Here is a 22,514-nt window from a genome sequence, read left to right as displayed (position 1 = left end):
TACATAAAACTTAGAATTAGCAGAGAAGTTTAATATCTGTTGCTTGTACACATAGAACAAAATATCGCGATACGGTGAAATATCGACTCCTGAAATCTCGATATATTTCGTCAATATATTCCCTTGTGTGGGGAAATTTTACACAGAAGTATTTGTTGATATCGTCGATATATCGATAAATAACAAATAATCGTCGATATTTTGACGATATTTTATGACATTTGTCATAGATCTGCAGTAGATCTGCAACTGGTTTTCATCGGAGAGAAGAGTCAAAACAAAAGGGAAAGTAGAAAAAACTTGTTCAATCATACCCCACCCCATCATAAACAACCCAACAAGAATAAGACATATGTTGACTTGATATGCAAAGTACAACAAAATTTTCACAAGTCATAAACACCCCATCAATATTCTCTGGTTGGTTTTGTTGGTTCTTGACTTCTTGCTTGGTTAATATGCACAATCCCATATCTTTTTGTTGACAGATTTTGTATTTCACTCAACAAGAATATGGAGAAAGTTTTCTGGTGGATGCATACTAAAAAATTTGGACTGATTCATGATACATAGAAAAGGCTTGAATCACAGCTACTGGGATTCAGACTTGTATTTCATTATTCTTGATCAAGAGTGTTTGGAATTTGGGGATTTGTTTTCTTTCTCTAAAATTGTCGATTTGGAATCACCAATCTGTTTGAAGCAGCAGCCATTATTTCATCTTGAAGAAAAGTAAAAAATGAGAGAGAAAGGCAAAATATAGCATATATATCGTGATATTTTGAAAAATATCGATATATCGCTCAAATATCACGATATTTAAGGATATATCGAGGATATTTGCAATTTTTGCACTGTAAAATATCAAAACCATATCATGGATATTATCGTATCTTTTTCTAAAATCTCGATAGATATCGCGATATATCGCGATATTTTGTACTATGTTTGTACATATTTTTGGAGTTTAAAAGCTTTTTGAACTATGCAAGTTATCGATGTTAATTATAAAAAAAAAAAAAATTATCAATGTCTGTTTGATCTTCAAGAATGTTGATTTGCATGTTTGCCAGAACTAGCAAGTGGAAATCTTCTATTGGCTGGTAGCTAGACATAGCGCACAAGTTTGAGTATATACTCAAACGAGACACGACTCGAATTGGGTGAATTTGTCAACTTCAATTTCCATTGTTGATTCATAACTCAACACTCGAAGTATGAAAGTATGAAAAAACCAATTTTTTTTTTTTTTTTTTTTTGGGTTCGTCTCACCGAGAGATGATGATGCTGGCTAAAAAGGTTTGAAAAAATGGTAGGCTAGTATCGTTAAGGTGGGGAGGGTGTATTGGGCTATTGTTGTTGGACTTAGTTGTCGGAATTGGAAACTCAAAGTTTTTTTTTTTTTTTTTTTTTTTTTGGGTTCAGTCTCGCGAGAGAGATGATAGCGGCTAAAAAGGTTTGAAAAAAATGGTAGGCTAGTATGCGTTAAGGTGGGGGAGGGTGTATTGGGCTATTGTTGTTGGACTTAGTTGTCGGACTTGCTGTTAGCCTGAACACAGCTTTTATTCTAAACAAGAATATTGTAATGGGCTTGCCCACGAACTAGCTACTGGGCCTGCATGTATGGCTCCGCGGATGTGTAATGTGTCAACTGGTGCCATCAAGTTTATGTGATGAATGATGCTCGTATCTCAATGACAATCTAGTGTATGAAGTTGAACTGTATTATTCCCGCCAGTCTATCTACGGTCCTAAAAACTTGCACTCATTTCGTATAAGAACTTGAGAAAGTTTCGGAAGCCTTTGTTATCCGCGTGGAGTTGGAGCAGTGTTTAGATCGGACGAACGTAAACAAGTTGATCGAAGAACCACAGGTACCGCCATAACACAATGTTATATAAGGGACTTCAGCCACACCACAAATCTCATTATTTTGCAACCAAGAGAAGAGAAGATGATTAATGTACCTATTGGGTTTCGTTTCCAACCTACGGATGAAGAAGTTATTTACTATTTAGTAAATAGAGTTGGTGAAGAAGTTCTTAATATTATAAAGGATTCAGTAGGAATTTATGGGAGCGATGGAAAGGAGCCAAGGGAGATGTTCAAGGGGAGTTCAGCCGATGAGCTTTATGTTTACACGTTGGTCAAGAAGAAGTTTGGTAATGGAACTTACTTCGATCGAAAGACGGGGACAGGAACGTGGAAGGGTCAGGGAAAAGCCAAGAAGATTTACGATTCCGAGAATAAGTCCAAGGTGGTAGGATATGTGAGAACTTTGAATTTTTTCTTGGATGCTGGTACCCAAAAAGATGCTATTGGTAGCTGGATAATGCATGAGTACATGTTGGAAGAACATCCATGTGATCAAGAATCGTGGGCTCTATGTAGGATCAAGAGAGGGAGGGGTAATGAATCTTCATCCCCAGGGGTGGCTCAAGATAATCGGGGGCCCTAAGCAAAGTTCGAATAGGGAATCTTCTATGATTAAAATATACTAATAAAAATTGTTACATTTTTTAAAAAAAAATTTCTCACAACATCTTATTGATTTGTTTACATTATTTCATATGATCCCAACTTTTTCTTTTTGTCTTTTTTGAATAGTCTTCACACAAACTTAAAACTTCAATTGATTTATTTAACAACAAATTGCAAATAGAGAGAGAATGTAGAATAATTATACACCAAATAAAACAAATATAGAAAGAAAGAGAGATTATAGGGAAAAACCATAAAAGGCAAAAATATGATATAAGTAAGATTGAATTGTTGGCGTTATATATACTTGATTATTTGTTATAGGGTGATGAAGAACTTTAATAAATTATGGAAGCGTGCTACTTTTTGTTGGAAGAGGCGAGGGAACCGAAAGAGTTTAAGTGTTTAACACTATTTTAACAAATAAAAATTGTTACATCTTTTTTAATTTTTTTCTCACAACATCTTATTGATTTGCATACATTATTTCATATGATCCCAACTTTTTCTTTTTTCTTTCTTGAATAGTCTTCGCACAAAGTTGAAACTTTAATAGATTTATTTAACAAAGAATTGCAAATAGAGAGAGAGAATGTAGAATAATTTTACACCAAATAAAACAAATATAGAAAGAAAAAGAGATTATAGGAATAAATCATAGAAGACAAAAAAATGATATAGGTAAGATTAAATTGTTAGTGTTATACTTAATTATTTGTTATGGAGTGATGAAGAACTTTAATTAGTTATGAATGTGTGCTATTTTCTGTTGGAGAATGTGAGGGAACCAAAGTAGTTTAAGTGTTTAACACTACTTTAACAAATAAAAATTGTTATATTTTTTTTATTTTTTTTCTCTTAACATATTATTGATTTGTTTACGTTATTTCATATGATCCAAACTTTATCTTTTTTTCTTTCTTAAATGGTCTTCGCACAAATTTGAAACTTCAATAGATTTATTTAACAAAGAATTGCAAATAGAGAGAGAATGTAGAATAATTTTACACCAAATAAAACAAATATAGAAAAAAAAAATTATAGAGAAAAATCATAGAAGACAAAAAAATGATATAGGTAAGATTGAATTGTTAGTGTTATACTTAATTATTTGTTATGGGGTGATGAAGAAGTTATGGAGGTGTGCTATTTTCTGTTGGAGAAGGCGAGAGAACCAAAGTAGTTTAAGTGTTTAACACTACTTTAACAAATAAAAATTGTTACATCTTTTTTATTTTTTTCTCACAACATATTATTGATTTGTTTACGTTATTTCATATGATCCAAACTTTATCTTTTTTCTTTCTTGAATAGTCAAACAAATTTGAAACTTCAATAGATTTATTTAACAAAGAATTGCGAATATAGAGAGAGAGAATGCAAAATAATTCTACACCAAATAAAACAAATATTGAGAGAGAGAGAGAGAGAGAGAGAGAGAGAGAGAGAGAGAGAAATCATATAGAAGGCAAAAAAATGATATATGTAAAATTGAATTGTTGGCGTATATATACTTGATTATTTGTCATGGGGTGATGAAGAACTTTAATTAGTTATGGAGGTGTGCTATTTTTTGTTAGAGAATGCGAGAGAATTGAAGGAGTTTAAGTGTTTAACACTACTTTAACATGATTTTATGGTTTCCAATTTACCATATAAAAACGTTCATCCAACAGTTAAAAATAAATGAAAAACAATAGTGGCAATAGTGGGCAATGGCTGGATTATATTATAGGGGGCCCTTGGGCTACGGGGCCCTAAGCGGAGGCCTACTTTGCTATATGGTTGAGCCGGCCTGTTCATCCCGTAAGTCTGCACCTGCCTTAGAAACTGATGCTCAGCAAGAAAAGAAACGCAGAAGAACATATGCGTCCAACGATCAGTATGAGGCGACATCAAGTGAAAATATTGCGGTGTTCGAGGGGTTGGAGGAGCCATTGTACAATTTAAATAATCCAGCAAACCACAAATTCTTGAGTGATATTGCGGTGTTCGAGGGGTTGGAGGAGCCATTGTACAAATTAAATAATCCAGCAAACCACAAATTCCTGAGTGATCTACTAGCGGACGACAAGCCTTCTGAACACGGTGATAACGACGACTGAAGATGATGTTGAAAGTTTCGAGAAGGACGTGGAGTATTTTACATACCAATAATCATACAAGGAATCCACAGGCCAATTTGAAAATCCCAACCAACTAACAAAAAGAACCAAATTACTGCATATAGCAATAGAAGAACTTACCTAGATCAGTTAAAGGGCAATTAGGGCATGCTACTTGCTCATCAGTTTCATATGTCGTCTAGTCATTTATCTATTTAATTCTTCATTTTAACAATTTATACAGATTGTACATGATGTCAGCTATTTATGCTTAAGCTGACACGGAAAGGTGAAATATTTCTCATGATTCTTCACTTTTTAGAGAGAGATACGTATAGAATTCCTAATTTTAGATTCTTGCTGACATCTTGCAAAGGTATCCACTACTGATTATTGGCCAGTTTAACAAATATAGTTGAATCCATTCTAACAAGATGCAATCAATCTTCTATTTTAAGTTTTATACTGCAGCTACGAAAACCACATTGTAACAATTAGAGCTGTTTAATATCTTGATCCTCACCAGTTTATATTGTGTGAGAAGTGCTCCCGAGAGTATCTGCCACATTTAGAACTTGTGCCGAGGTAAAGACCATTTCCCCCATATTAACAATTTTGATACATGTACGCGCGATTACCAGAAATCCCTGCAAGTGCATGACCCGTCCCTAAAATGATGAAATCTGTTTAAATCTCTAACGATAATATCCCTTTCCACAATGTCACTGATATGCTTGAAGGCCTCGTGACAGTTCCAACACATTCTCAAGTTTTTCATCACTCTAACTGTCACCCCTTTGGGAATGTTTATCAAGGCAAATCCTAACGCCAATTTCTCGCTGTGGAGACCAACAATAGTCTCTTCAGCTTCCTCTTCAACGTCGACAAACACTAATCCTTTTCTAGCACTTACATACCCCCTCTCCTTCATTCTCAGTTGTAGTTCCTTCAATACAGTCGCGATTTCTGCTTCTTGCGTGCATGAAGACAAATCTCCTGCATAGAATATGTAAGTTGCATCTTTGATCTCAACCCAACTACACCCAGGTTCTTTTCGGATACCATGTCGCTTCATCTCAGACCGTATTTTATAGGCATTATCCCACTTCCCAATTTTTGCAAATGAATTTGACATTGTCACATATGCACCTGCAACTTGTTGGTTTGAATCGATTAGCCTTTGTCCAGCCTCAACAGTGATATCTAACCTTCCATGAGTTCTACTAGCCGATAGAAGTGAACCCCACAACAATGCTGCCTCTTTGGCTTCTGTACAAATAGTCTTAGCCAACTGGTGAGCTTCATCAAGGCGACCTGTGCGACCGAGCATATCAACAGTGCAGATGTAATGTTTTGCATCAGGAACTATCCCATGCTTTGTGTACATTGAATTCAAATATTCAAGGCCTATGTCAACAAGACCTGAATGGTTACAAGCATGCAAAACGCCAAGAAAAGTTACATCATTGGGTTTAATTCCCCTTTCAAGCATCTCTTGAAAGAGGTCTAGTGACAAATTCCCCTGCCCATACTTTGCAGCTCCCACAATCATTGATGTATATGGAATAACAGATGGGTTCTGAATCATCCGAAAAACCTTATTCGAATATGTAATGCAACCACATTTGGCGTACATGTCAACCAGTGTATTTCGCAATCACATCACTACCATCATAACCACGGCGAAATACAGCTCCATGTGCTACTTTCCCTGCAGCTAACCTACCCAAGCTTGCACAAGCACTAATAATGCTTCCTAAAGTAAAATGATTCGGCGACATGGACACAATAAATTCCCTAAACAACAAGAGTGCTTTCTCCCCTAATGCATTCTGCACATACACTGCTATCATAGAAGTCCAAGAAACTACATTCCTATAAACCATGGTATCAAAAACTTTACGAGCTTCAACAACATCATTACACTTCCCATACATATTGATAAGCGAAGTACAAACTCCAATATCATCTTTTAAACCAATAATCTCAACATGGGCATGAATTTTTCTACCATTTTCAACGTCCGAAAGAATGGAACAAGCATTTATAACAGTAGTGAACGTAAACGAATTAGGCAAAACATGAGTTTTTAACATCATTTCAAAAACCCCAAGAGCCTTTTGAGGTTTTCTACTGTTAATATAACCAGACATGAGAGATGTCCAAGAAACGACATTCGGATGATGCATTTCGTGAAACAGCTTTTGAGCATCTTTAATATTATCAAGTCTTACATAGGCGTTCAGAAGATGGTTTGCTGTAATGGTATGATTCAAGAATCCAGATTTTACGATGTTGGGGTGGACTGAAATGATAGAATTGAAGGTTTTAGAGTTTTGGAGGTGTTGAATGAAGTGGGGGCTTGTGTGGAAGTTTTGGCGGGAAAGGTGAATCTTCAACAAGAGGTTCATATTTATTACTTAATATTTAGTGTCAGTTGGGGTATTTTGGTCATTGTAACATGGAAAAAATTGTTCTTGCTAACAATTATGCAAAAGTTGAAGATGAGATGAGGTCCAAGAAAGAGAAGCAGACAATTTTTTTTTTGGAGGTAAAGTAGACCAGTGTTTTTTTTAAGTGTTCAAGTGTTTTTTTGTTCCATTGGTTTGTTTTTTGTATTGGAGAAATAAATGGAAGATATAAAAATATAATATTACTCTAGAATGGTAGATTAGGACATTCTAGAATAACCTCCAGAAAGATCTTCTTCAAATACTAATTCACTCAGACTAGGAACTAGTTCAGCTTAAGCTTATTTTGGTTATGGACTTATGGTTGTAGTTGATTCTGTTATTATTTTTAATATATAGGGCGTGTATGTTGTTGCAGCTCTCTTGGTTATCCCAACAGTTTCTACATGAAGAAAAGGAGAAACTAGAGCAGTATGGTGAATCTGTCAGAACACATTACACTGACCTACGCTCTTCGAAAAAGGATGGACTTCCAGCAGATCTTGCTCAACCTCCAATAGTCGGTAATCGTGTTATTGCTTGGCATCCAAAGACGAGAATTACATGACAGGAAAGTACTAACAGTTTATCGTAACAAGTTCCGGGTTCAATTTGACAGACCTGAACTAGGGTCAGAACTTGTCATGGTAATATGTTTGTTATTTATTATCATTGGTTGCATAGCTTTTTGGACTTGGTCAATATGCTCTTTATCAACCTAATGAGAAAGTAATTTTAACAAGTTTTGCAGCTCCATTTACGCTGTACTGGTATCAGCGTCTAGTATCTGTCCAGTTCTAGTTCAGTTTACCCTAAGAAGAGAGTTGATAGATATGGCAAATATTCTTAATGATCATCCCTGAGTACTATTAAAGCTATATGTGATATTTGGTTAATCAGCACTTTGCGATTTGGGCTTATGCTTTAGTCTGTTAATTCTATTATATGAATAAAATGGATTATTTGATATCCTACTTATGATTCGATGCTGTTTAAAATACCTGTAGATACGAGACAATGTATATGTTATGGTGTATTTCATGTCTTTTCTTGTCTTGCTGATAAATAGAAGGGTAGTAATTTATCAGGGAGTATTACTAAAGTAAGTTCTATCCGTGATATATTAAGATTAAATATATTTTGTTTGTGGGTTGGCATCACAAGAGCGAAAGAGAATTTTATAAAAGTATTACACTATTACCTTAGAAGTCACGTCAAAGAAGACCTTCCCATAGTTTATTATTTCCAAGAGTTATGAAGTTCATCAGCTTGTAACTTGGTTTACAAGTGTTTTAGAATGGTCAGGAGTTCTGTCCTTCGATCATTTGCTTACCTTGTTTTAGTACTGTATATGTATCTCATCCTATATCAATTTGATTCGGGTATATATACAAATTATTGAGAAATATGAGTATGATTATATAATCAACTTGGAAAGATATGCCGGGAACCTAGATCGTAGCACAATATGCCATGTGATGTAATTCTGATCCTAAATTCCTGACAATAGCAGAAAGCAGAAGCCAAGATACCGGACAACAAATTTACATGGTAGTTAGGCCTTTGCCACATTCTGGATGAAAGATCCGAAAATCAAAAATTTTCAGGGGAACATTTCTAGGTACATGAAACTTGACACATGTACGGAGAGAATTGGAGATATATACTCATTGAGGGTAATGGGGATTTAATTATTGATAGGGACAGCTTTTGTAGCATGGCTGTTTTAATTTAGTGAAATTTGGTTTTGTAGTTGTTGTTGGCCCCCTTCGAGGTGGTAGGATGGAAAATGAAAGTGGTGCTACATGATGGAGATGAGTCAATGACATTAAAGAGAGAATCTAAGTTTTTCTGCTCCAACTTGGAAATGTAGTGCCAATGTTGAAAATCTTAAATATCTTATATTTGCATGCCTTTGAATCCTCTTGATTATATGCCTGAAGCGCTTAGAAGGCAGAGTTTGGCTAGTGACAAGTTGCACGAGCACAAACTGAATGGTCGCTCTCACGATTGGAAAAGTGGAGGACACGTGAAACTTCCACCAAGTGAGAATCAGGAAAATGCAGATGGAACATCCCACATTTCTCCACCAGCTTATCCCATGAACACTTTGTTAAAGCATGCAAAGGTTGGTGCTTCCCATTGTTTCGAATCCACCTTTGCTCTTTCTATTGAAATGTAATATGAAGAATCTTGAAAAGTTGGGAGTTAGCAGAGATATTGTCAACACTGTGAATATCTTTTTTTTTTTCCGGTTTACTTCCTTGGAAGCAGACTGTAATGGAGGATACGAAGGAAGGAGCAGGGGTGGAGGTTTATCAGTTCCACTGTATGATACTTCTGAAAAGGGACTGGTTTCTGTATAGTTAGTTGTACAAAAAAGAGATTAATTGCAAGTTATGTATCATATTCTTTGTGGCCCTCTGGTGGTAAATGGGTAAGCTTGTAGCATGTTGACCTACAATTTTGAAAAGATGTGATGAGATATGTGTTCCTTCAGAAGGTAGGTGAGGTTACTGCTACACAGTTTTGAAGGTCATACAGAAAATGAAGCTCCATAGCTTCAGTGCATTGAAGCTGGATGAAAGATGAGAATACAGTACAGGCGAGAAAATCATTTTTCTGGAGGCTGAACTGGTTTAGTTCTGGCATTTTAATGGACTTCAATTTTGTTATCAGTTTTTGTTTTTTCTGGAAAGTAGTAAATTGAGAAAGTGGTGGAGGGATTTGTGTAAAATTCGATAATCACGTCTATTGCGAAGCTTAATACTGGTGCCTCCAGTTGAAACTTTTACTGTACAAACATGCTTCAATCTGAAGGTAGCGGTGATTGGCAGCCCTAGGTATGCAGGTTTAGTTTAACTGTCTATCTTTCAGTTGTTTTCCGTCCTCTATATTCAATGATTCAAGTTCTTTATCTTTTCTTCTTCTTCCCATATATAGGTTATATTATACGGCTTCATGAAAATATGAAATAGAGGATTGCAGATACTAGTCCTTTGTTGTGCGATAAATGAGACAAAGTAGAAGAAGATAGAGAAATACATGAGCAAGGTAATTAGCCGAAAACTTCTTTTTCTAATTCATCAATGTTTAAAGTGAGCCATTGAGTATAATAGAATTTCTATAGGGTTGTATGAATGTCAGCAGAGCAGCTATATCAGCAACATCGACGACCAGCAAAGGTGTTGGTGCTGCTGCTTGATTTTCAAAATCCAGTAAATAAACTGAACATGTTGGTGGTGGGGCTGGGGTTCTTCCAAATACCTTCCTGCTGAGGTATATCTCTCTTGCGCTCTATTAAGAAGGTGAATGATTTTGTAGGTAGCAGAGACAAGAGCAAGAGATATGGAGGAAGAGATATTAGTTTTGCAGGAATGCTTAGAAGAGAGGAATGGGTTGTTGCTAGCTTCAGCTTCAAAGGCTGAGCAGGTAAAGATCATGAAATCTTCTCTTTGGAAGCTTATTATTCTAGATCCTGTGTAATTTGCTTGAATGATTATGTTTTGTTACCCTTTTTGTTGTTTCTTCTGGAGTTGGTCCACTACCTTTATTTTTGCTTTGCTGCTGAACACCCCACACAACATTTCATTGTTTTTGCTTCTAGTCCTTTATTTTGACATTCATGCATAATGCATTTAATCAGATGAAGTCTTAAATAATAATTCTTCCATTAAATGTTCTCTTTCAAATTACTTTCCCGAGTTTATGCTGATATCCATTACGTTTATCTTATGAAAATTTTACTGAAAGGTAGGCATCAGTTTCTGGTGGTTATATTGAATGATATGATGGTTGTGTTTAGAAACCAGAGGAGGGAAGCGAAGAGTGGAAGTTGTTAGATGCATGCATCAACCCAGAGGCGAACCTAGCTAGTGATAACTATTGCTGTATTTGATCAGTTTTATAGGCGTTCTGTCATTCTGTTTATGTCCACAGGTTGTAATTAGTCTTTGTTTATGTCCACAGGAAGATAGTGAGAAGACCGGTAAGGTTACATCTGCGGGAATGTACTTCTTGCATTTTCAAGTATACTGTATGGATTCAACTGTTAATGCGGTATGTAAGTTCTATCTGCATCTTTCTTTGAGATCATAATCACAGGAGATGAACTTAGTGCCCATTCTTATGATGCAGTTAGCAATGGCGAAGGACCCTGAGGCTGCTTTCTTTAAAAGGTTGGAAGGTCTTCAACCGTGTGAAGTCTCCAAACTAAAACCTGGCACTCACATATTTGCTGTCTATGGTCTAAACTATTTCCCTTCTATTTAATTAGCTTCAGGTTCTGGTACTAGTATATTGGACATTTTATTAATTTCTTTGAGGCTCTTTGTGCAAAATCCTTTGAGGATACCTCAGAGAAGCTGAAAGAGATTGAGTCACAAATCTTAAGGAAGAGAAATGAACTGTGGCTGTTTGAGACCGAATATAGAAAGGTATGTCATTACTTTCCCAGCTAGAAAGTATCTGGTAAAAATAGTCCAAACTAAAGTGTACTGATGCTCGCATGTTGCTTGGACTTTTATAGGCATTGGTACGTTTTCAATAATTAATTTGTTTAGAATTTAGTAGTATGTTATTTTGTAAGGATAAAGAAAATATAATTCTGTGGGATCCTTCCAGCACAAACAGAAGGTTGGTTTTTTGAAATTAAATGGGTCAAAAATGGGAAATATTCTCTAATGAAATTGTACCACCACCAGCTATCATATTCAGTTGGCTTGATTGAACTGCCATGCAACAAGTACTAGACCACATACTGTTTTATTAATTGTTTGATATATTCGGAAAGGAAACAAATCTAGAGCCTTTTCTTGTGGTATTCTTGTATGATTCACATTTTCAGCTGTGATTAGTGTATCTGAGCCATTCTGAGGCACTTCCTTTATAAATTTTTATCCCATTCTGGATTTTGTACATATATTTGCACAGCAATCTGTATGGCTATGACAGAGCTGTAGTGGGTGCCTTTGCTCATTGACACCACTACCCTCACCACTTTTAAAATGAATTTTGCAAAAAAGTCAAGAGTTGTGAGGGTAGTGGTGTCATTTTACTTAGCTTGACTTGAAGGATAACGGTCAACCAAAGTTGACTTGGATGTGTTGTGTGTTTGGGAGGAAGACCCTAATTTCCCATCTAGCAGGGGGGAAATCCTAATTGGCTCGGGGGGAGGGGTTAATACTAGTAAACCCTCTTATTTTTAGATTATAAGTTATGGTTGACGTAGGATGATTCCAATTTTAGAGATTTTCATGTTTAGATGCCAAATAGAGAATAGTTACACCATATAAGCATTTTTTATGGTAATTGTTGCTTCATTGAACAGTTTTTTGTTATTGGCATGCTTGCATATGAACATATTGATAGGCATGAGTAGTGTTTCAATTTTAATCTCCAAAATACCCATTCATGCCACAAGTTTGGTAGAATGATACCTTGCCCTTTAATTTCAATTATATCACAATGTCTCGCAAATTATACCTTTTGACGTGCACTAACAATGTCAACTCTTTTACTTCATTTCAGTATACCTTTTTACTCTTGCAGTGTACACATTTATGGCATTGCTGCACGCCAACATGCGTCGAAAGCATAAACTATCATAATCTTTTAAATGTGTTGTGCATAAAAGAAGTTGAAGATACAAGAGCACTGATACGCATTGAGTTGAAAGAACTCCTCTTGGAGATGTGGAATAATGTTTTTAAGTGGTGAACTAGGAAGAACACCATCTCTTTTTAGCAACAAAGTGTTAAATGCTAAATTGTTGAAGAAAGAAGAACACACTCCAAGGCTTTTGCGCTAGAGATGTTCTTTATTGTGAAGTGTAGTGTGAGATTAAGTGTGAATTTAAAGCTACCTCCAATATTGGTAGTCTGAAGTCTTCTGTTCCATTTAGCATTAAACCAACCTAGCCTCTCCAAGAAAAAATTGTTTGGTGTGGTTATTTGATTCCTTGGTTGCACTGAAAGCTTTTTGTATGGGACATTTACCTTGCACATTCAAGTGAGGTCTACCAATGTCTTTCCTTTGGAGTTATTTAGAAGTTTTGCACTTGGTACAGAACATGTGGTTTGAAATGGCGGAGTCCGAGAATGTCAAATTCGCTGATTTTTTGTTAGAGGTGTGCTACTAATGCCTTCTAATTAGAATGTTTTTTCTCCATTAATTTCATATATAAACAAACTATTTTAGAAACTAATAAATGTATTTTTCGCTTTGATTCATTTAGATTGGTTTAAATGGAATACATAACTGTACCAATATCCAAGAACTCATCTTCTCTGTCTATCCCCAATTGAATAATTGAATGCTATGGACACACTGTCTCCAACTTTCTTGCATAGTAATCCTAAGCTACAACAAGAAATGTCAGCTAATTCCACCACAATCGGACTTGTTTTTTTAAAACTCTGAAGTTAAATTGGGCCACATAGACACTAATTTGTATCCAGTAATTATTTGGGCCCTAAATTCGAGTGGGCTTTAAAGCCCAATTTTGTATCCAGTAATTATTTGGGCCCTAAATTCGAGTGGGCTTTAAAGCCCAATTTCGTATCCATAACAGTTCTTGACAATGGTGCCTATATTGCCTCCTAAAATCTAGACATCACTCCAAATCTTCTTCTCCAAATTAACCACATCACTCGCTCTTCACAATTGTGTTTATTTTTTTTTAAATGGCACAGAAAAAAGGTTCCAGGATTCCAGATGACACAGAAGAACTAGCCCATGTCCCATTACAAGCAATCCTTCTAGCTGACAGTTTTGCTCAAAAGTTCCGCCCCATCACTCTAGAACGCCCCAAGGTATCAAAATATCTTATCTTTTTATTGTTCCTGTGCTTTTCATTATTGTTTTTCTAAGTATGTGTGTGTTTTTTTTGTAACAATTGAAGGTGTTATTGCCACTAGTGAATATACCAATGATAGATTACTCATTAGCATGGTTAGAATCAGCTGGTGTTGAAGAAGTTTATGTCTTTTGTTGTGCGCATTCCAAACAAGTTATTACTTATCTCCAGAATTCTCAGTGGTTATCTATTCCTAAATTTACTGTTACTACTATTGAGTCGAATGATTCCGTTAGTGCTGGCGATGCCCTTCGTTTAATTTACGAACGCAATGTGGTTAGTGTTTTATTTTTTTTCCTATGACTAGTTACTTTTCATTTATGCCGTGTTTGGGGCGTTATGTTGATACTATTTTTGTGATTTTGTGAAGATACATGGAGATTTTGTACTTATAAGTGGTGATACTGTGAGTAATATGTCACTTACGCAAGCACTGCAAGAGCATAAAGAGAGAAAGAAGAAGGATTCTAATGCTGTTATGACTATGGTGATTAAGAAGTCCAAACCTTCTTCTTTGACTCGTCAGACTAGACTTGGTACTGATGAGTTGTTTATGGCGATTGATCCTGATACTAAGGAGTTACTGTATTACGAGGATAAGGCTGACTGTTCGAAAGGAATTCTTTCTCTTGACAAGACATTGCTTGCTGATAATCCTGCCGTTTATTTGCACAATGACAAGCAGGTTGTTACTTTATCTCGACTTGTTTGTTTATTTTCCGCCTCTCGTTGTTGTAATATATGCTTTTAATATAGCTCATAAGTTTTTACCATCTTTTTTGCAGGATTGCTACATTGATATCTGCTCTCCAGAAGTTCTTAGTCTGTTCACGGACAATTTCGACTATCAACATCTCCGACGCCACTTTGTCAAAGGATTGCTTCTTGACGATGTATGGTCTATGATTCTTTGCTGTTGCTTATTGCTTATTTACTATTTTTTTTATGGATTGTTCTGTGTAGTTTTGGATAACTATTGGGTTTTCCGCTAGAATGATTAATATTCGTGTTGTAATATGATTTACTAATATTACTGAATCCAGGTTCAATTTAAAATCGTGCATGTGTTTCGTGTACAATGTGAAACATCAGTTCATTATTCAGTTGCATGTGATTACTTCATAACAGCCTGATGCGAAAGGGTATTGAACAATTGGAATGTAAATCACTGATTTTAGTTGAAAGACCATTTTCCAAACTTTATGGGATGGATTGTGTACATTTCTTATTTTAAATGTAGCTCATCTATACTGATACTAACTTGACATCAAGATGTGAATAAAAGATTAATTGGTTAGAATTGGTTATAGTAAAATTTGACTTGTTACTCGTGTTTATGATTCTTCATTTGACGTTGTGCTGCCAAAATTTGTGATAAGCCTCGATGCGGGGTGCGGTGTTGATTTTCCATTGATCAGACCATTTTGACTGAAGCATTGTGAATGTCATACATTTTTTAATATCTTTCCTTCCCTTTATTTTTTTATTTTTATTTTTTCAATTTAGAACTTAGTTAAAATCTAACCTAAAAGCTTCTTGTATATATTTTCAACATTTCATGCAATTAGTTAAACTCCTTTCTTCTTGGTTGTTTGTGTTTTTTTTTTTTTTTTATTTTTTTATTTTTTTATTTTTATTTTTTTATTTTAGCTGTTTGTTTGTTATTTCAGATTATGGGTTACAAAATTTTCACATATGAAATTCACTCCAGTTATGCGGCTCAAGTTGACAATTTCCGCAGCTATGACACCATCAGTAAGGATATAGTACAAAGATGGACATACCCTTTGGTGCCTGATGTGCAGTTTTCTGGAAACTGTCCTACTAAGCTAGAAAGACAGGGGATGTACAAAGCATCAGGTGCAAATAAGTAGTTGTATATTTGGACATTGGAAGTTGTAGAAATATTTCTTGACAAGTTAGGAAAATACTATGTTAGTGTTTCATTTTAAATAAAATTCTACCCAAGAAGAGTTTATCCAATAAATGGCGTTATTGGTACTACAGTGTACCGTCCTAGTTTCGTTTTTGTGCAGTTTTATACTCATGTTAGAAACTATGCTCTATAGTGACACCAAGTCAGATGGAAACAGCTTGAGGATATCACTTGTATATAGGACCAATGCACATTAATACTCCGAACGTTTGGAAATAAGTAATTGAGATGTTTGTTGTTGTTATTAGTGTTACTTTGTAAGCTTAGGAAATCACATTTGTATAACTGCTCTCTTTTCCTTTGGCACTGAGATTAGTCATGTTCTGGAAAATTTGACTTTATCAGATATCAAGCAATCGCGTTCTGCACAAATAGGCTCGTTCACAGTAGTTGGGAAAGGGACATCTATAGGCGACCACTCTAAAATCTCAAATTCAGTAATTGGGGAAGGTTGCGTCATTGGATCAAATGTTATAATTGAAGGTTCGTATATTTGGAATAATGTCGCCATTCAAGACGATTGTAAAGTAAGGCATGCTATTGTTTGTGATGGGGTGGTGATCAAATCTGGAGCTGTCGTGGAACCAGGTGTAATTTTGTCATTCAAGGTATTATATTATGCTTTTGATCAGAAAATTCCTGCATCACCTCCTCTTTCTTATTCTAGTACTGCACTATTACTTATATATATATGATCAAAGAATTGTTTCTTATTCTTCCTTTTCCATCCTGTGGTAAACATGCTGGATTTCATTCATCATGGTTTAAGAACCCTTATCAAATTTCTATGTGATTCTCGTCTAACAGATGTTTTCTTTTTTAGGTTATAATTGGACAACAATTTGTTGTTCCTGCTTATTCAAAGGTATCATTACTTCCCCAGCCTATCAAGCAAGATAGCGATGAGGAGCTTGAGTATGCAGATAATGCTATTGTTGAAGATGAATGTGAGATCCTAATGCTCCGTGTCTAATAGCTGAAATAGTTCACCGGTCTTGGCAAGCATATGTTTTAACATTACCGTAGCGGTTGCAAAATGTATTCGGTTGCTTCTTTTATCAAACACACACACACACACACACACACACACACACACACACGTAAAAGCAATGTCCATGCATAAGATGGTCCTGTTATTGCACCTATTGAAACAACTGTGAGTAGCCATGATCAAGGATAAACAAGTATTTATGCGTAATATTAGGTGGTTGCTCCCAATATGTTTTTTTGTTCAGTTGCTGTACAAAAATCATTATGTCGAATAGTTATTCAGTTTGTTTATTTTTTTTATTTTTTTTCCTGAGGTTGTCTGAGATGGAGTGTGCCCTTGGATCAACATGTTTTATTTTAGAGCACATCAGCTTGTTTTTGCAATGGGGGTTGAGAATACAGAAAAATATTTTCATGATGTCTTATGTTATTATACAGAAAATACGGAAAGTTGAGAACCTGTCAGCTTTTAAAATTTTATATGTTCTTTTCTTCTATTCTTAAGCAAAAACAGGTCTTCATGATGTCTTATGTTTATTCATATATTCCAACGTTATGTTTCATTTTACCTTTTTCTCTTGCATGAATTGCTTGTTGTCTTACTATTAGTTTATCTGGGCAGAGTTTTTAAATGAAATCTTTAACTGTCGTAGGATTTTACTTACTGAAATCTTTAAATGCAGCAGTGGCTACTGTGCTCGATATGCCAAATGGACAATCGACATCCAAGCCATCCAACTCTTCTCAGGTAGCAACCTTTACTATCTACACAACCATTCCAAAATCCAAGCATTATTTAAAAATGAATTGTGTTTTAAAAGACATGCTTTTTTTTTTTTCTAAGTTGGTTAGAGCGTCCGCTTAGTAAGTGGGAGGTCCTGAGTTCAACTCTTAGTGGAAGCATTTGTTTGTGCGAACCATTTATTTCCTTTTGCCCTTCGGGACATCCGTTAAAATTGGAACAATACAGAGAAGATTAGCATGCCACCACAGTAGAAATTGGTTTGTGATTATAGGTAAAAAGAAATGTGTTAGAATTGCAACTATTTTTCTATGTCCAAACATGTCTATTGTAGATGGCATGAATAAGAGAGTTGAGCTTCAAACATTAACTCCTTTACATTTCAGTTTTGCTTGTATATGTCTTTCAAATTTGGCTCCCAGTTCCACCAAAGGCTATGCTCTGTTTTATTTATGTAAACCATCATCCACTGTTAATCTTGTACAGCTGAGCTTATTTACTTTGAACTATCAATTTTCAGGTTGGCAATTCAGGACTTGGTTACATTTGGTCAGTTTGTGAAGGAGGCCATGAAGAAGAATGGAGACATTCAGTTGCACCCATTCCTGCAGATAAACTTATAGACCTCATGGATGCTGCTCAAGCTGACCTAGATTTACTGACTCAAGATGGAAGTGTTCTTCCAACTTCTGGAGAGTTGATACCTGACTCTGATATTGTTAACTCAGATAATGACGATTGCAAAGAGGATTCTGTCGATTTTGAGAAAGAGGTGATTATCGCTGCGTGCAGAGCTAATACCTTGAATTAAATACTAAAATCTTGTCCTTATCTCTTTAATGTTTATAATGTTTAGGTAGAAGCAACTTTTCTAAGGGCTGTTCATGAAAATATTGAGCAAGACCATGTGATCATTGAAGTTAATTCACTTAGGTATGTTCCATATATTCCTGTGTTTAGCAAGCTTTATCATTGTAGTTTATCTTCCAGTTGGGTAACACCACTGCTTTATATTACACTTTGCTGGATATGATGAACAATTAGAAAGTTGTGAAGACAAGGAATAATTTCTGACATGGGAATTCTTTGAGTAACAAGCTTGGACATGTAGCTTAAAGTGCTAGCTTTTACTGATGCACTTTATAAATTTCTGTTACTGGGGATCAACAGATATCCTTAACTAACCACCAGACTTGAGCTTGAATCTGTGAACAACATAAAAACAAACCTTATTGCAGATCTAAAGTTTGGTTGAACAATTCAATTTGTTGTAAAGCCATAGCTTCGTATAAGTTGAGCCTACATCCATATGTACATGTTCTAAGAGGTATGAAGTCAGATAGCAATCAATATCAATGGCATGCAAAAAAACGTTACTGTAAATTGAGAGATTTGCTTTGTCATTCCTTTCACAATGTTTGCCCCGTCCTAGAGTATATACATGACTCCTGATATTCTATATTGGTAGTTGCTATTTATTGGATTCCCCTTTGGTACTTGGTCTTAACACGCCTCAATGGCCAGTTATCTTTATCCTTCCATTTTTGAGTTGACATGAACATAATATGTTGGAGCATGTATACTCTTACAAAAGTGCTAATTGAAGTAATTTGCACTTTTTATTTACTGTGTATGTTCTAACAGTTGATTAGGTTCAGATTACAGGTTATAGTATCTTTCTTTAGTCGATTACGTGTTAAGTGGTGCTGGACTTTAAGTCGTGATTTATTTATGTACAGTCGTATGAACTGTTCTTCTATTTACTTTTGGTTGAGAGTGATGCACTGACATGGATTCTCTACTCTAGGTTATCATACAACATGTCAACCTTGGATTGTGCTGGAGCTATATTTTATTCAGTTATGAGATCGGCAATAGAAACCCCACATGTGGCCAATAGTAAGTCTTCTGTTTGATTAGATTTCTTTCTTTTTGGCGTAGGTTTCCATGTATCTACATTCTGCTAGCTGACATACATGTTACTATGTTTGTAAAAAGAAAAGAAGGAGAAAAAGAAAAAAATAGTTGAATAGCTTCATAACGAAAACCATGTCAGTTTAGAATCTATTTAGAATCAATTTGCATGATATATATAATATAAAAAGCTGTTACTTGCACAAGATTTCTTGTTAGGTGCAGATCATACCACTGCTTGCACCAAGTAGATACCACATAGGATCACTAGATATCATAAATCCATGGCCTCCTCTTTGCTTGTGAAGGATCCCAGAGAAGAAACCACATGGTATCAGATTTTGCACCTACCCCGAATCGAGGAGTCCAAATATTTTCCATCTTCAAACGGAGGTTTAGGGGCATAACATATTGTGAACCTCTTACATGTTTGATGTGAAAATCATTATAACTATACGATATAAGGAAAAAAGACTTTTATAGTTGAGTGTAATCGAAATAACATGCTAATAGGACGTAAGAGAAGTGTCTTATTATCATAACATTCTTTAGCCTTTCTGGCCATGTTCTCAACAACTTAATGTTGATAGCAACTGTTAGTATCTGCCAACTTGTCTCTTATTTCCGTTTCAGGTGAACTGTATGGAAATGTTGTCCGTGTCATAACAAAATGGGGAGGTCTTTTGAAGCATTACCTACAAACAGAAGATGAGGAGGTTTGTAGCATCTGAATATTCTATTAGTAAGCTGGATTAGTTTCTATTGCTGAATAAACTACAAAGTATAGTTTCTGTCACAGACAGAAATACTGCAATACTTAGCTTAATGCCGAAATGTGCCAAGATTTCAGGATTAGACATAGAATATCGTGTTTCAGATTCTTCTCTAACAAAATTCATGGCATCCAATTTGCTATATAGAAAAATGTAAATTTCCGACACAACACTTGAAATATCGGTGTCATATACTGGGATTTCCATATTTGGAATTTCACAATTTCCATTGAAGAATCATATTTTCAAAAAGTAGGGAATGATTTACTCTCAAATTCCAAAACTATAAGAAGAAATATATGTAACAATATACGTTTTTTTCTGGCACTAAAAGACAAAATAACATTTAGGCAAAGACAAAGGACGGTTCAGATTGATTTTGATCACCAATGAATGGCTGCTGTGTGTTCATATTCCTTGGGATTTGTGTTTTCGGGCGGTTTAAATTAACATTTGCTCAGAGTGTATTTCTTAAGCTAAAGTAGTTCAAACCAGTTATATCAGCCGTTCCGTCAACATGTAGTAGTCGGGTTTGGATTCTCGCTGTGATATTCTTTGTTTTCCATTTTATTCTCATTAAGAATTCAACTAAAAAATAGTTTTGACCTGTAGAAGTCGAACCCAGGTCTTCACCGTACTTGGATGAAAACTGATTAAGTTTGGAGACTTTTTTAAAATATCCTATTATGAAAACTGGGTGACAACATTTTCTTTTTAAACTAAAAGCGTGCAGAAGGCACGATGATGAGTGCCTTTAAGGCATGGGACATACATTTGTTTTATCCAAGTCTGAGTTCTGAGGATATCTATTCCCATGTGGATGATAATATAGTTTAAAATCTTTATTTTAGGATAACTTGTCTGTTTGGTTTTGTTGCAGATCGAAGTGGTAATCAAGTTTGAAGAAATGTGTGTGGAGTCTACCAAAGAATTTGCACCATTATTTGCACAAGTAAGCATCATAACTTAAAGATGAATATCTATGTGACTGCCTTGTGCCTGTCTAGAACCAAAACTTGTCTCGTAGCATATCGGAAGAATTCATAAGTAAGTTTTTATAATTGTTTGCAGAGCACTAGTCCATGTCTTAGGTTCCGAGTTTCTATGTATTATCATTACCAATTTTGTAGAGTTTTGAGGAAAACGTTTTATTACTGAATTTCTTGTTTAGAAGAATATGAGGCATGTAGAGTATTGAGAAATGTTTTGTGGCTAAATTTACTGTTCAAGAAAATATGAGGTACGCACATAAAAAGTTCAGCCTTCTACTGGTTGATAAATTTCTCTGTCCTTTTTAAGTTTTTCTTTACTTGTTCAGTTTTATGTTTTTTTTTCCCTTGAGGTGGACAAATTATGGTTCTGACTAACTCAATTACCTAAGTGCAAATTCTTTTCTTCTTTGTTATAAAATGTTCTTAATAAGTAAGCCCACTTAAGTAGTTCCTTGATATCTTGCATGAAGAACGTTGAATTTTCAAAATATTGCTTTCTTACTGAATGATGTTTTATAAATCTCATTTCTAGATTTTGCATCTCCTCTATGATAAAGACATTTTATCAGAAGATGCCATTATCTCGTGGGCCTCAGAGAAAGAAGGGGCAGATGAATCGGATAAAGTTTTTCTAAAGCAGTCCGAAACATTTATTCAGGTTGGCGTTATTTTCTTTTGTCTATTTAGTTATTGTCCATCCTATAGTACGGCTGTTCCAATGGTAATGTTTTATAGCCTTTAAAACACTTAATTTTAACAGATTTCAATAATGTTTTTATCAGTAAGTAGCTATTTCCTTCAATCTTTTCTTTCTTATTTTGGTAGTACCTATATTGACTTGGTATCTGTTGAATTTTGCTGCAGTGGCTAAAAGAGGCACCCGAGGAAGATGATTGATTGAGCAAAGTTGTACTTAGCTAGACATCTGGTAGATGCTTTCATATGGCTGAATCTTGTGTAGACTAGTTTGACCCCAGTAAACATGGAACCAATAGTTAGTGTCAATGTTAGTTTTGATCATGAAGCACTGCATTGAACTTGTTGTGGGTGGTTTACGGAATTTGGTTGTGGCTTCTTGTATTATTATGTACTGGCTGAATTCCACCCTGTGAAATAGAGAAAAAGGGGGTCAGAATACACATATAGTGAACGGATGGTGATCTTCTCTTCAGAATACACAGTTACAGAGATGAATTTTTTTGCACGCCTCTACTCGGGACAAATTGAATGGTGTGATGCTTGACATCACAGCATATAATTGGTTCTGTTTTGACT

General features: G+C 35.3%; 3 protein-coding genes and 1 pseudogene across 4 annotated transcripts; 3 read left to right on the top strand and 1 right to left on the bottom strand.

Moving 5' to 3' along the window:
- The first annotated feature begins 1,954 nt into the window (after positions 1-1,954).
- On the top strand, positions 1,955-2,458 carry LOC147472677 (NAC domain-containing protein 101-like). Its single transcript, XM_086588360.1, has one exon. The coding sequence runs from the start codon at positions 1,955-1,957 to the stop codon at positions 2,456-2,458; it is 504 nt and encodes a 167-aa protein (XP_086444486.1).
- Positions 2,459-4,928: 2,470 nt separating this feature from the next.
- On the bottom strand, positions 4,929-7,127 carry LOC147472676 (pentatricopeptide repeat-containing protein At4g15720 pseudogene; annotated as a pseudogene).
- Positions 7,128-7,260: 133 nt separating this feature from the next.
- LOC147472675 (chaperone protein dnaJ 15-like) lies at positions 7,261-12,913 on the top strand. The gene is made up of 8 exons (XM_086588356.1): positions 7,261-7,683; positions 8,550-9,879; positions 9,980-10,090; positions 10,361-10,468; positions 11,006-11,095; positions 11,174-11,282; positions 11,396-11,472; positions 12,587-12,913. Exons 3-8 carry the CDS (start codon positions 10,082-10,084, stop codon positions 12,752-12,754), a joined length of 561 nt encoding a protein of 186 aa, XP_086444482.1. The 5' UTR covers positions 7,261-7,683; positions 8,550-9,879; positions 9,980-10,081; the 3' UTR covers positions 12,755-12,913.
- A 701-nt stretch (positions 12,914-13,614) lies between these two features.
- On the top strand, positions 13,615-22,433 carry LOC147472674 (Trimeric LpxA-like enzyme). Of its 2 annotated transcripts, none has more exons than XM_086588328.1 (15): positions 13,615-13,848; positions 13,938-14,168; positions 14,263-14,577; positions 14,678-14,785; positions 15,563-15,752; positions 16,174-16,436; positions 16,652-16,775; positions 17,502-17,566; positions 18,081-18,332; positions 18,417-18,493; positions 19,368-19,459; positions 20,108-20,190; positions 21,128-21,199; positions 21,772-21,897; positions 22,104-22,433. In XM_086588328.1, exons 1-15 carry the CDS (start codon positions 13,720-13,722, stop codon positions 22,134-22,136), a joined length of 2,160 nt encoding a protein of 719 aa, XP_086444454.1. In that variant the 5' UTR covers positions 13,615-13,719; the 3' UTR covers positions 22,137-22,433. The 2 variants fall into 2 exon arrangements, with proteins under 2 accessions (XP_086444454.1, XP_086444455.1); XM_086588329.1 differs by having other exon boundaries at positions 13,624-13,848; positions 17,505-17,566.
- Positions 22,434-22,514: the final 81 nt, after the last annotated feature.

Source organism: Coptis chinensis, unplaced genomic scaffold (assembly GCF_015680905.1).
Source record: "Coptis chinensis isolate HL-2020 unplaced genomic scaffold, ASM1568090v1 utg912_pilon_pilon, whole genome shotgun sequence".
Classification (NCBI taxonomy): domain Eukaryota; kingdom Viridiplantae; phylum Streptophyta; class Magnoliopsida; order Ranunculales; family Ranunculaceae; genus Coptis; species Coptis chinensis.
The sequence above is the reverse complement of the archived record's forward strand: the minus strand, read 5'-3'. Positions and strand labels throughout refer to the sequence as shown.

Excerpts from the sequence above, each read along its gene's own strand:
- LOC147472677 (XM_086588360.1), top strand. The coding sequence starts at position 1,955 with ATGATTAATGTACCTATTGGGTTTCGTTTCCAACCTACGGATGAAGAA.
- LOC147472675 (XM_086588356.1), top strand. Across the intron at positions 11,096-11,173 it reads TGGATTCAACTGTTAATGCG|TTAGCAATGGCGAAGGACCC; the intron begins GTATGTAAGTTC and ends CTTATGATGCAG. Across the intron at positions 11,473-12,586 it reads TTGAGACCGAATATAGAAAG|TGTACACATTTATGGCATTG; the intron begins GTATGTCATTAC and ends TTACTCTTGCAG.
- LOC147472674 (XM_086588328.1), top strand. The coding sequence starts at position 13,720 with ATGGCACAGAAAAAAGGTTCCAGGATTCCAGATGACACAGAAGAACTA. Across the intron at positions 13,849-13,937 it reads TCACTCTAGAACGCCCCAAG|GTGTTATTGCCACTAGTGAA; the intron begins GTATCAAAATAT and ends TAACAATTGAAG. Across the intron at positions 15,753-16,173 it reads GGGGATGTACAAAGCATCAG|ATATCAAGCAATCGCGTTCT; the intron begins GTGCAAATAAGT and ends TGACTTTATCAG.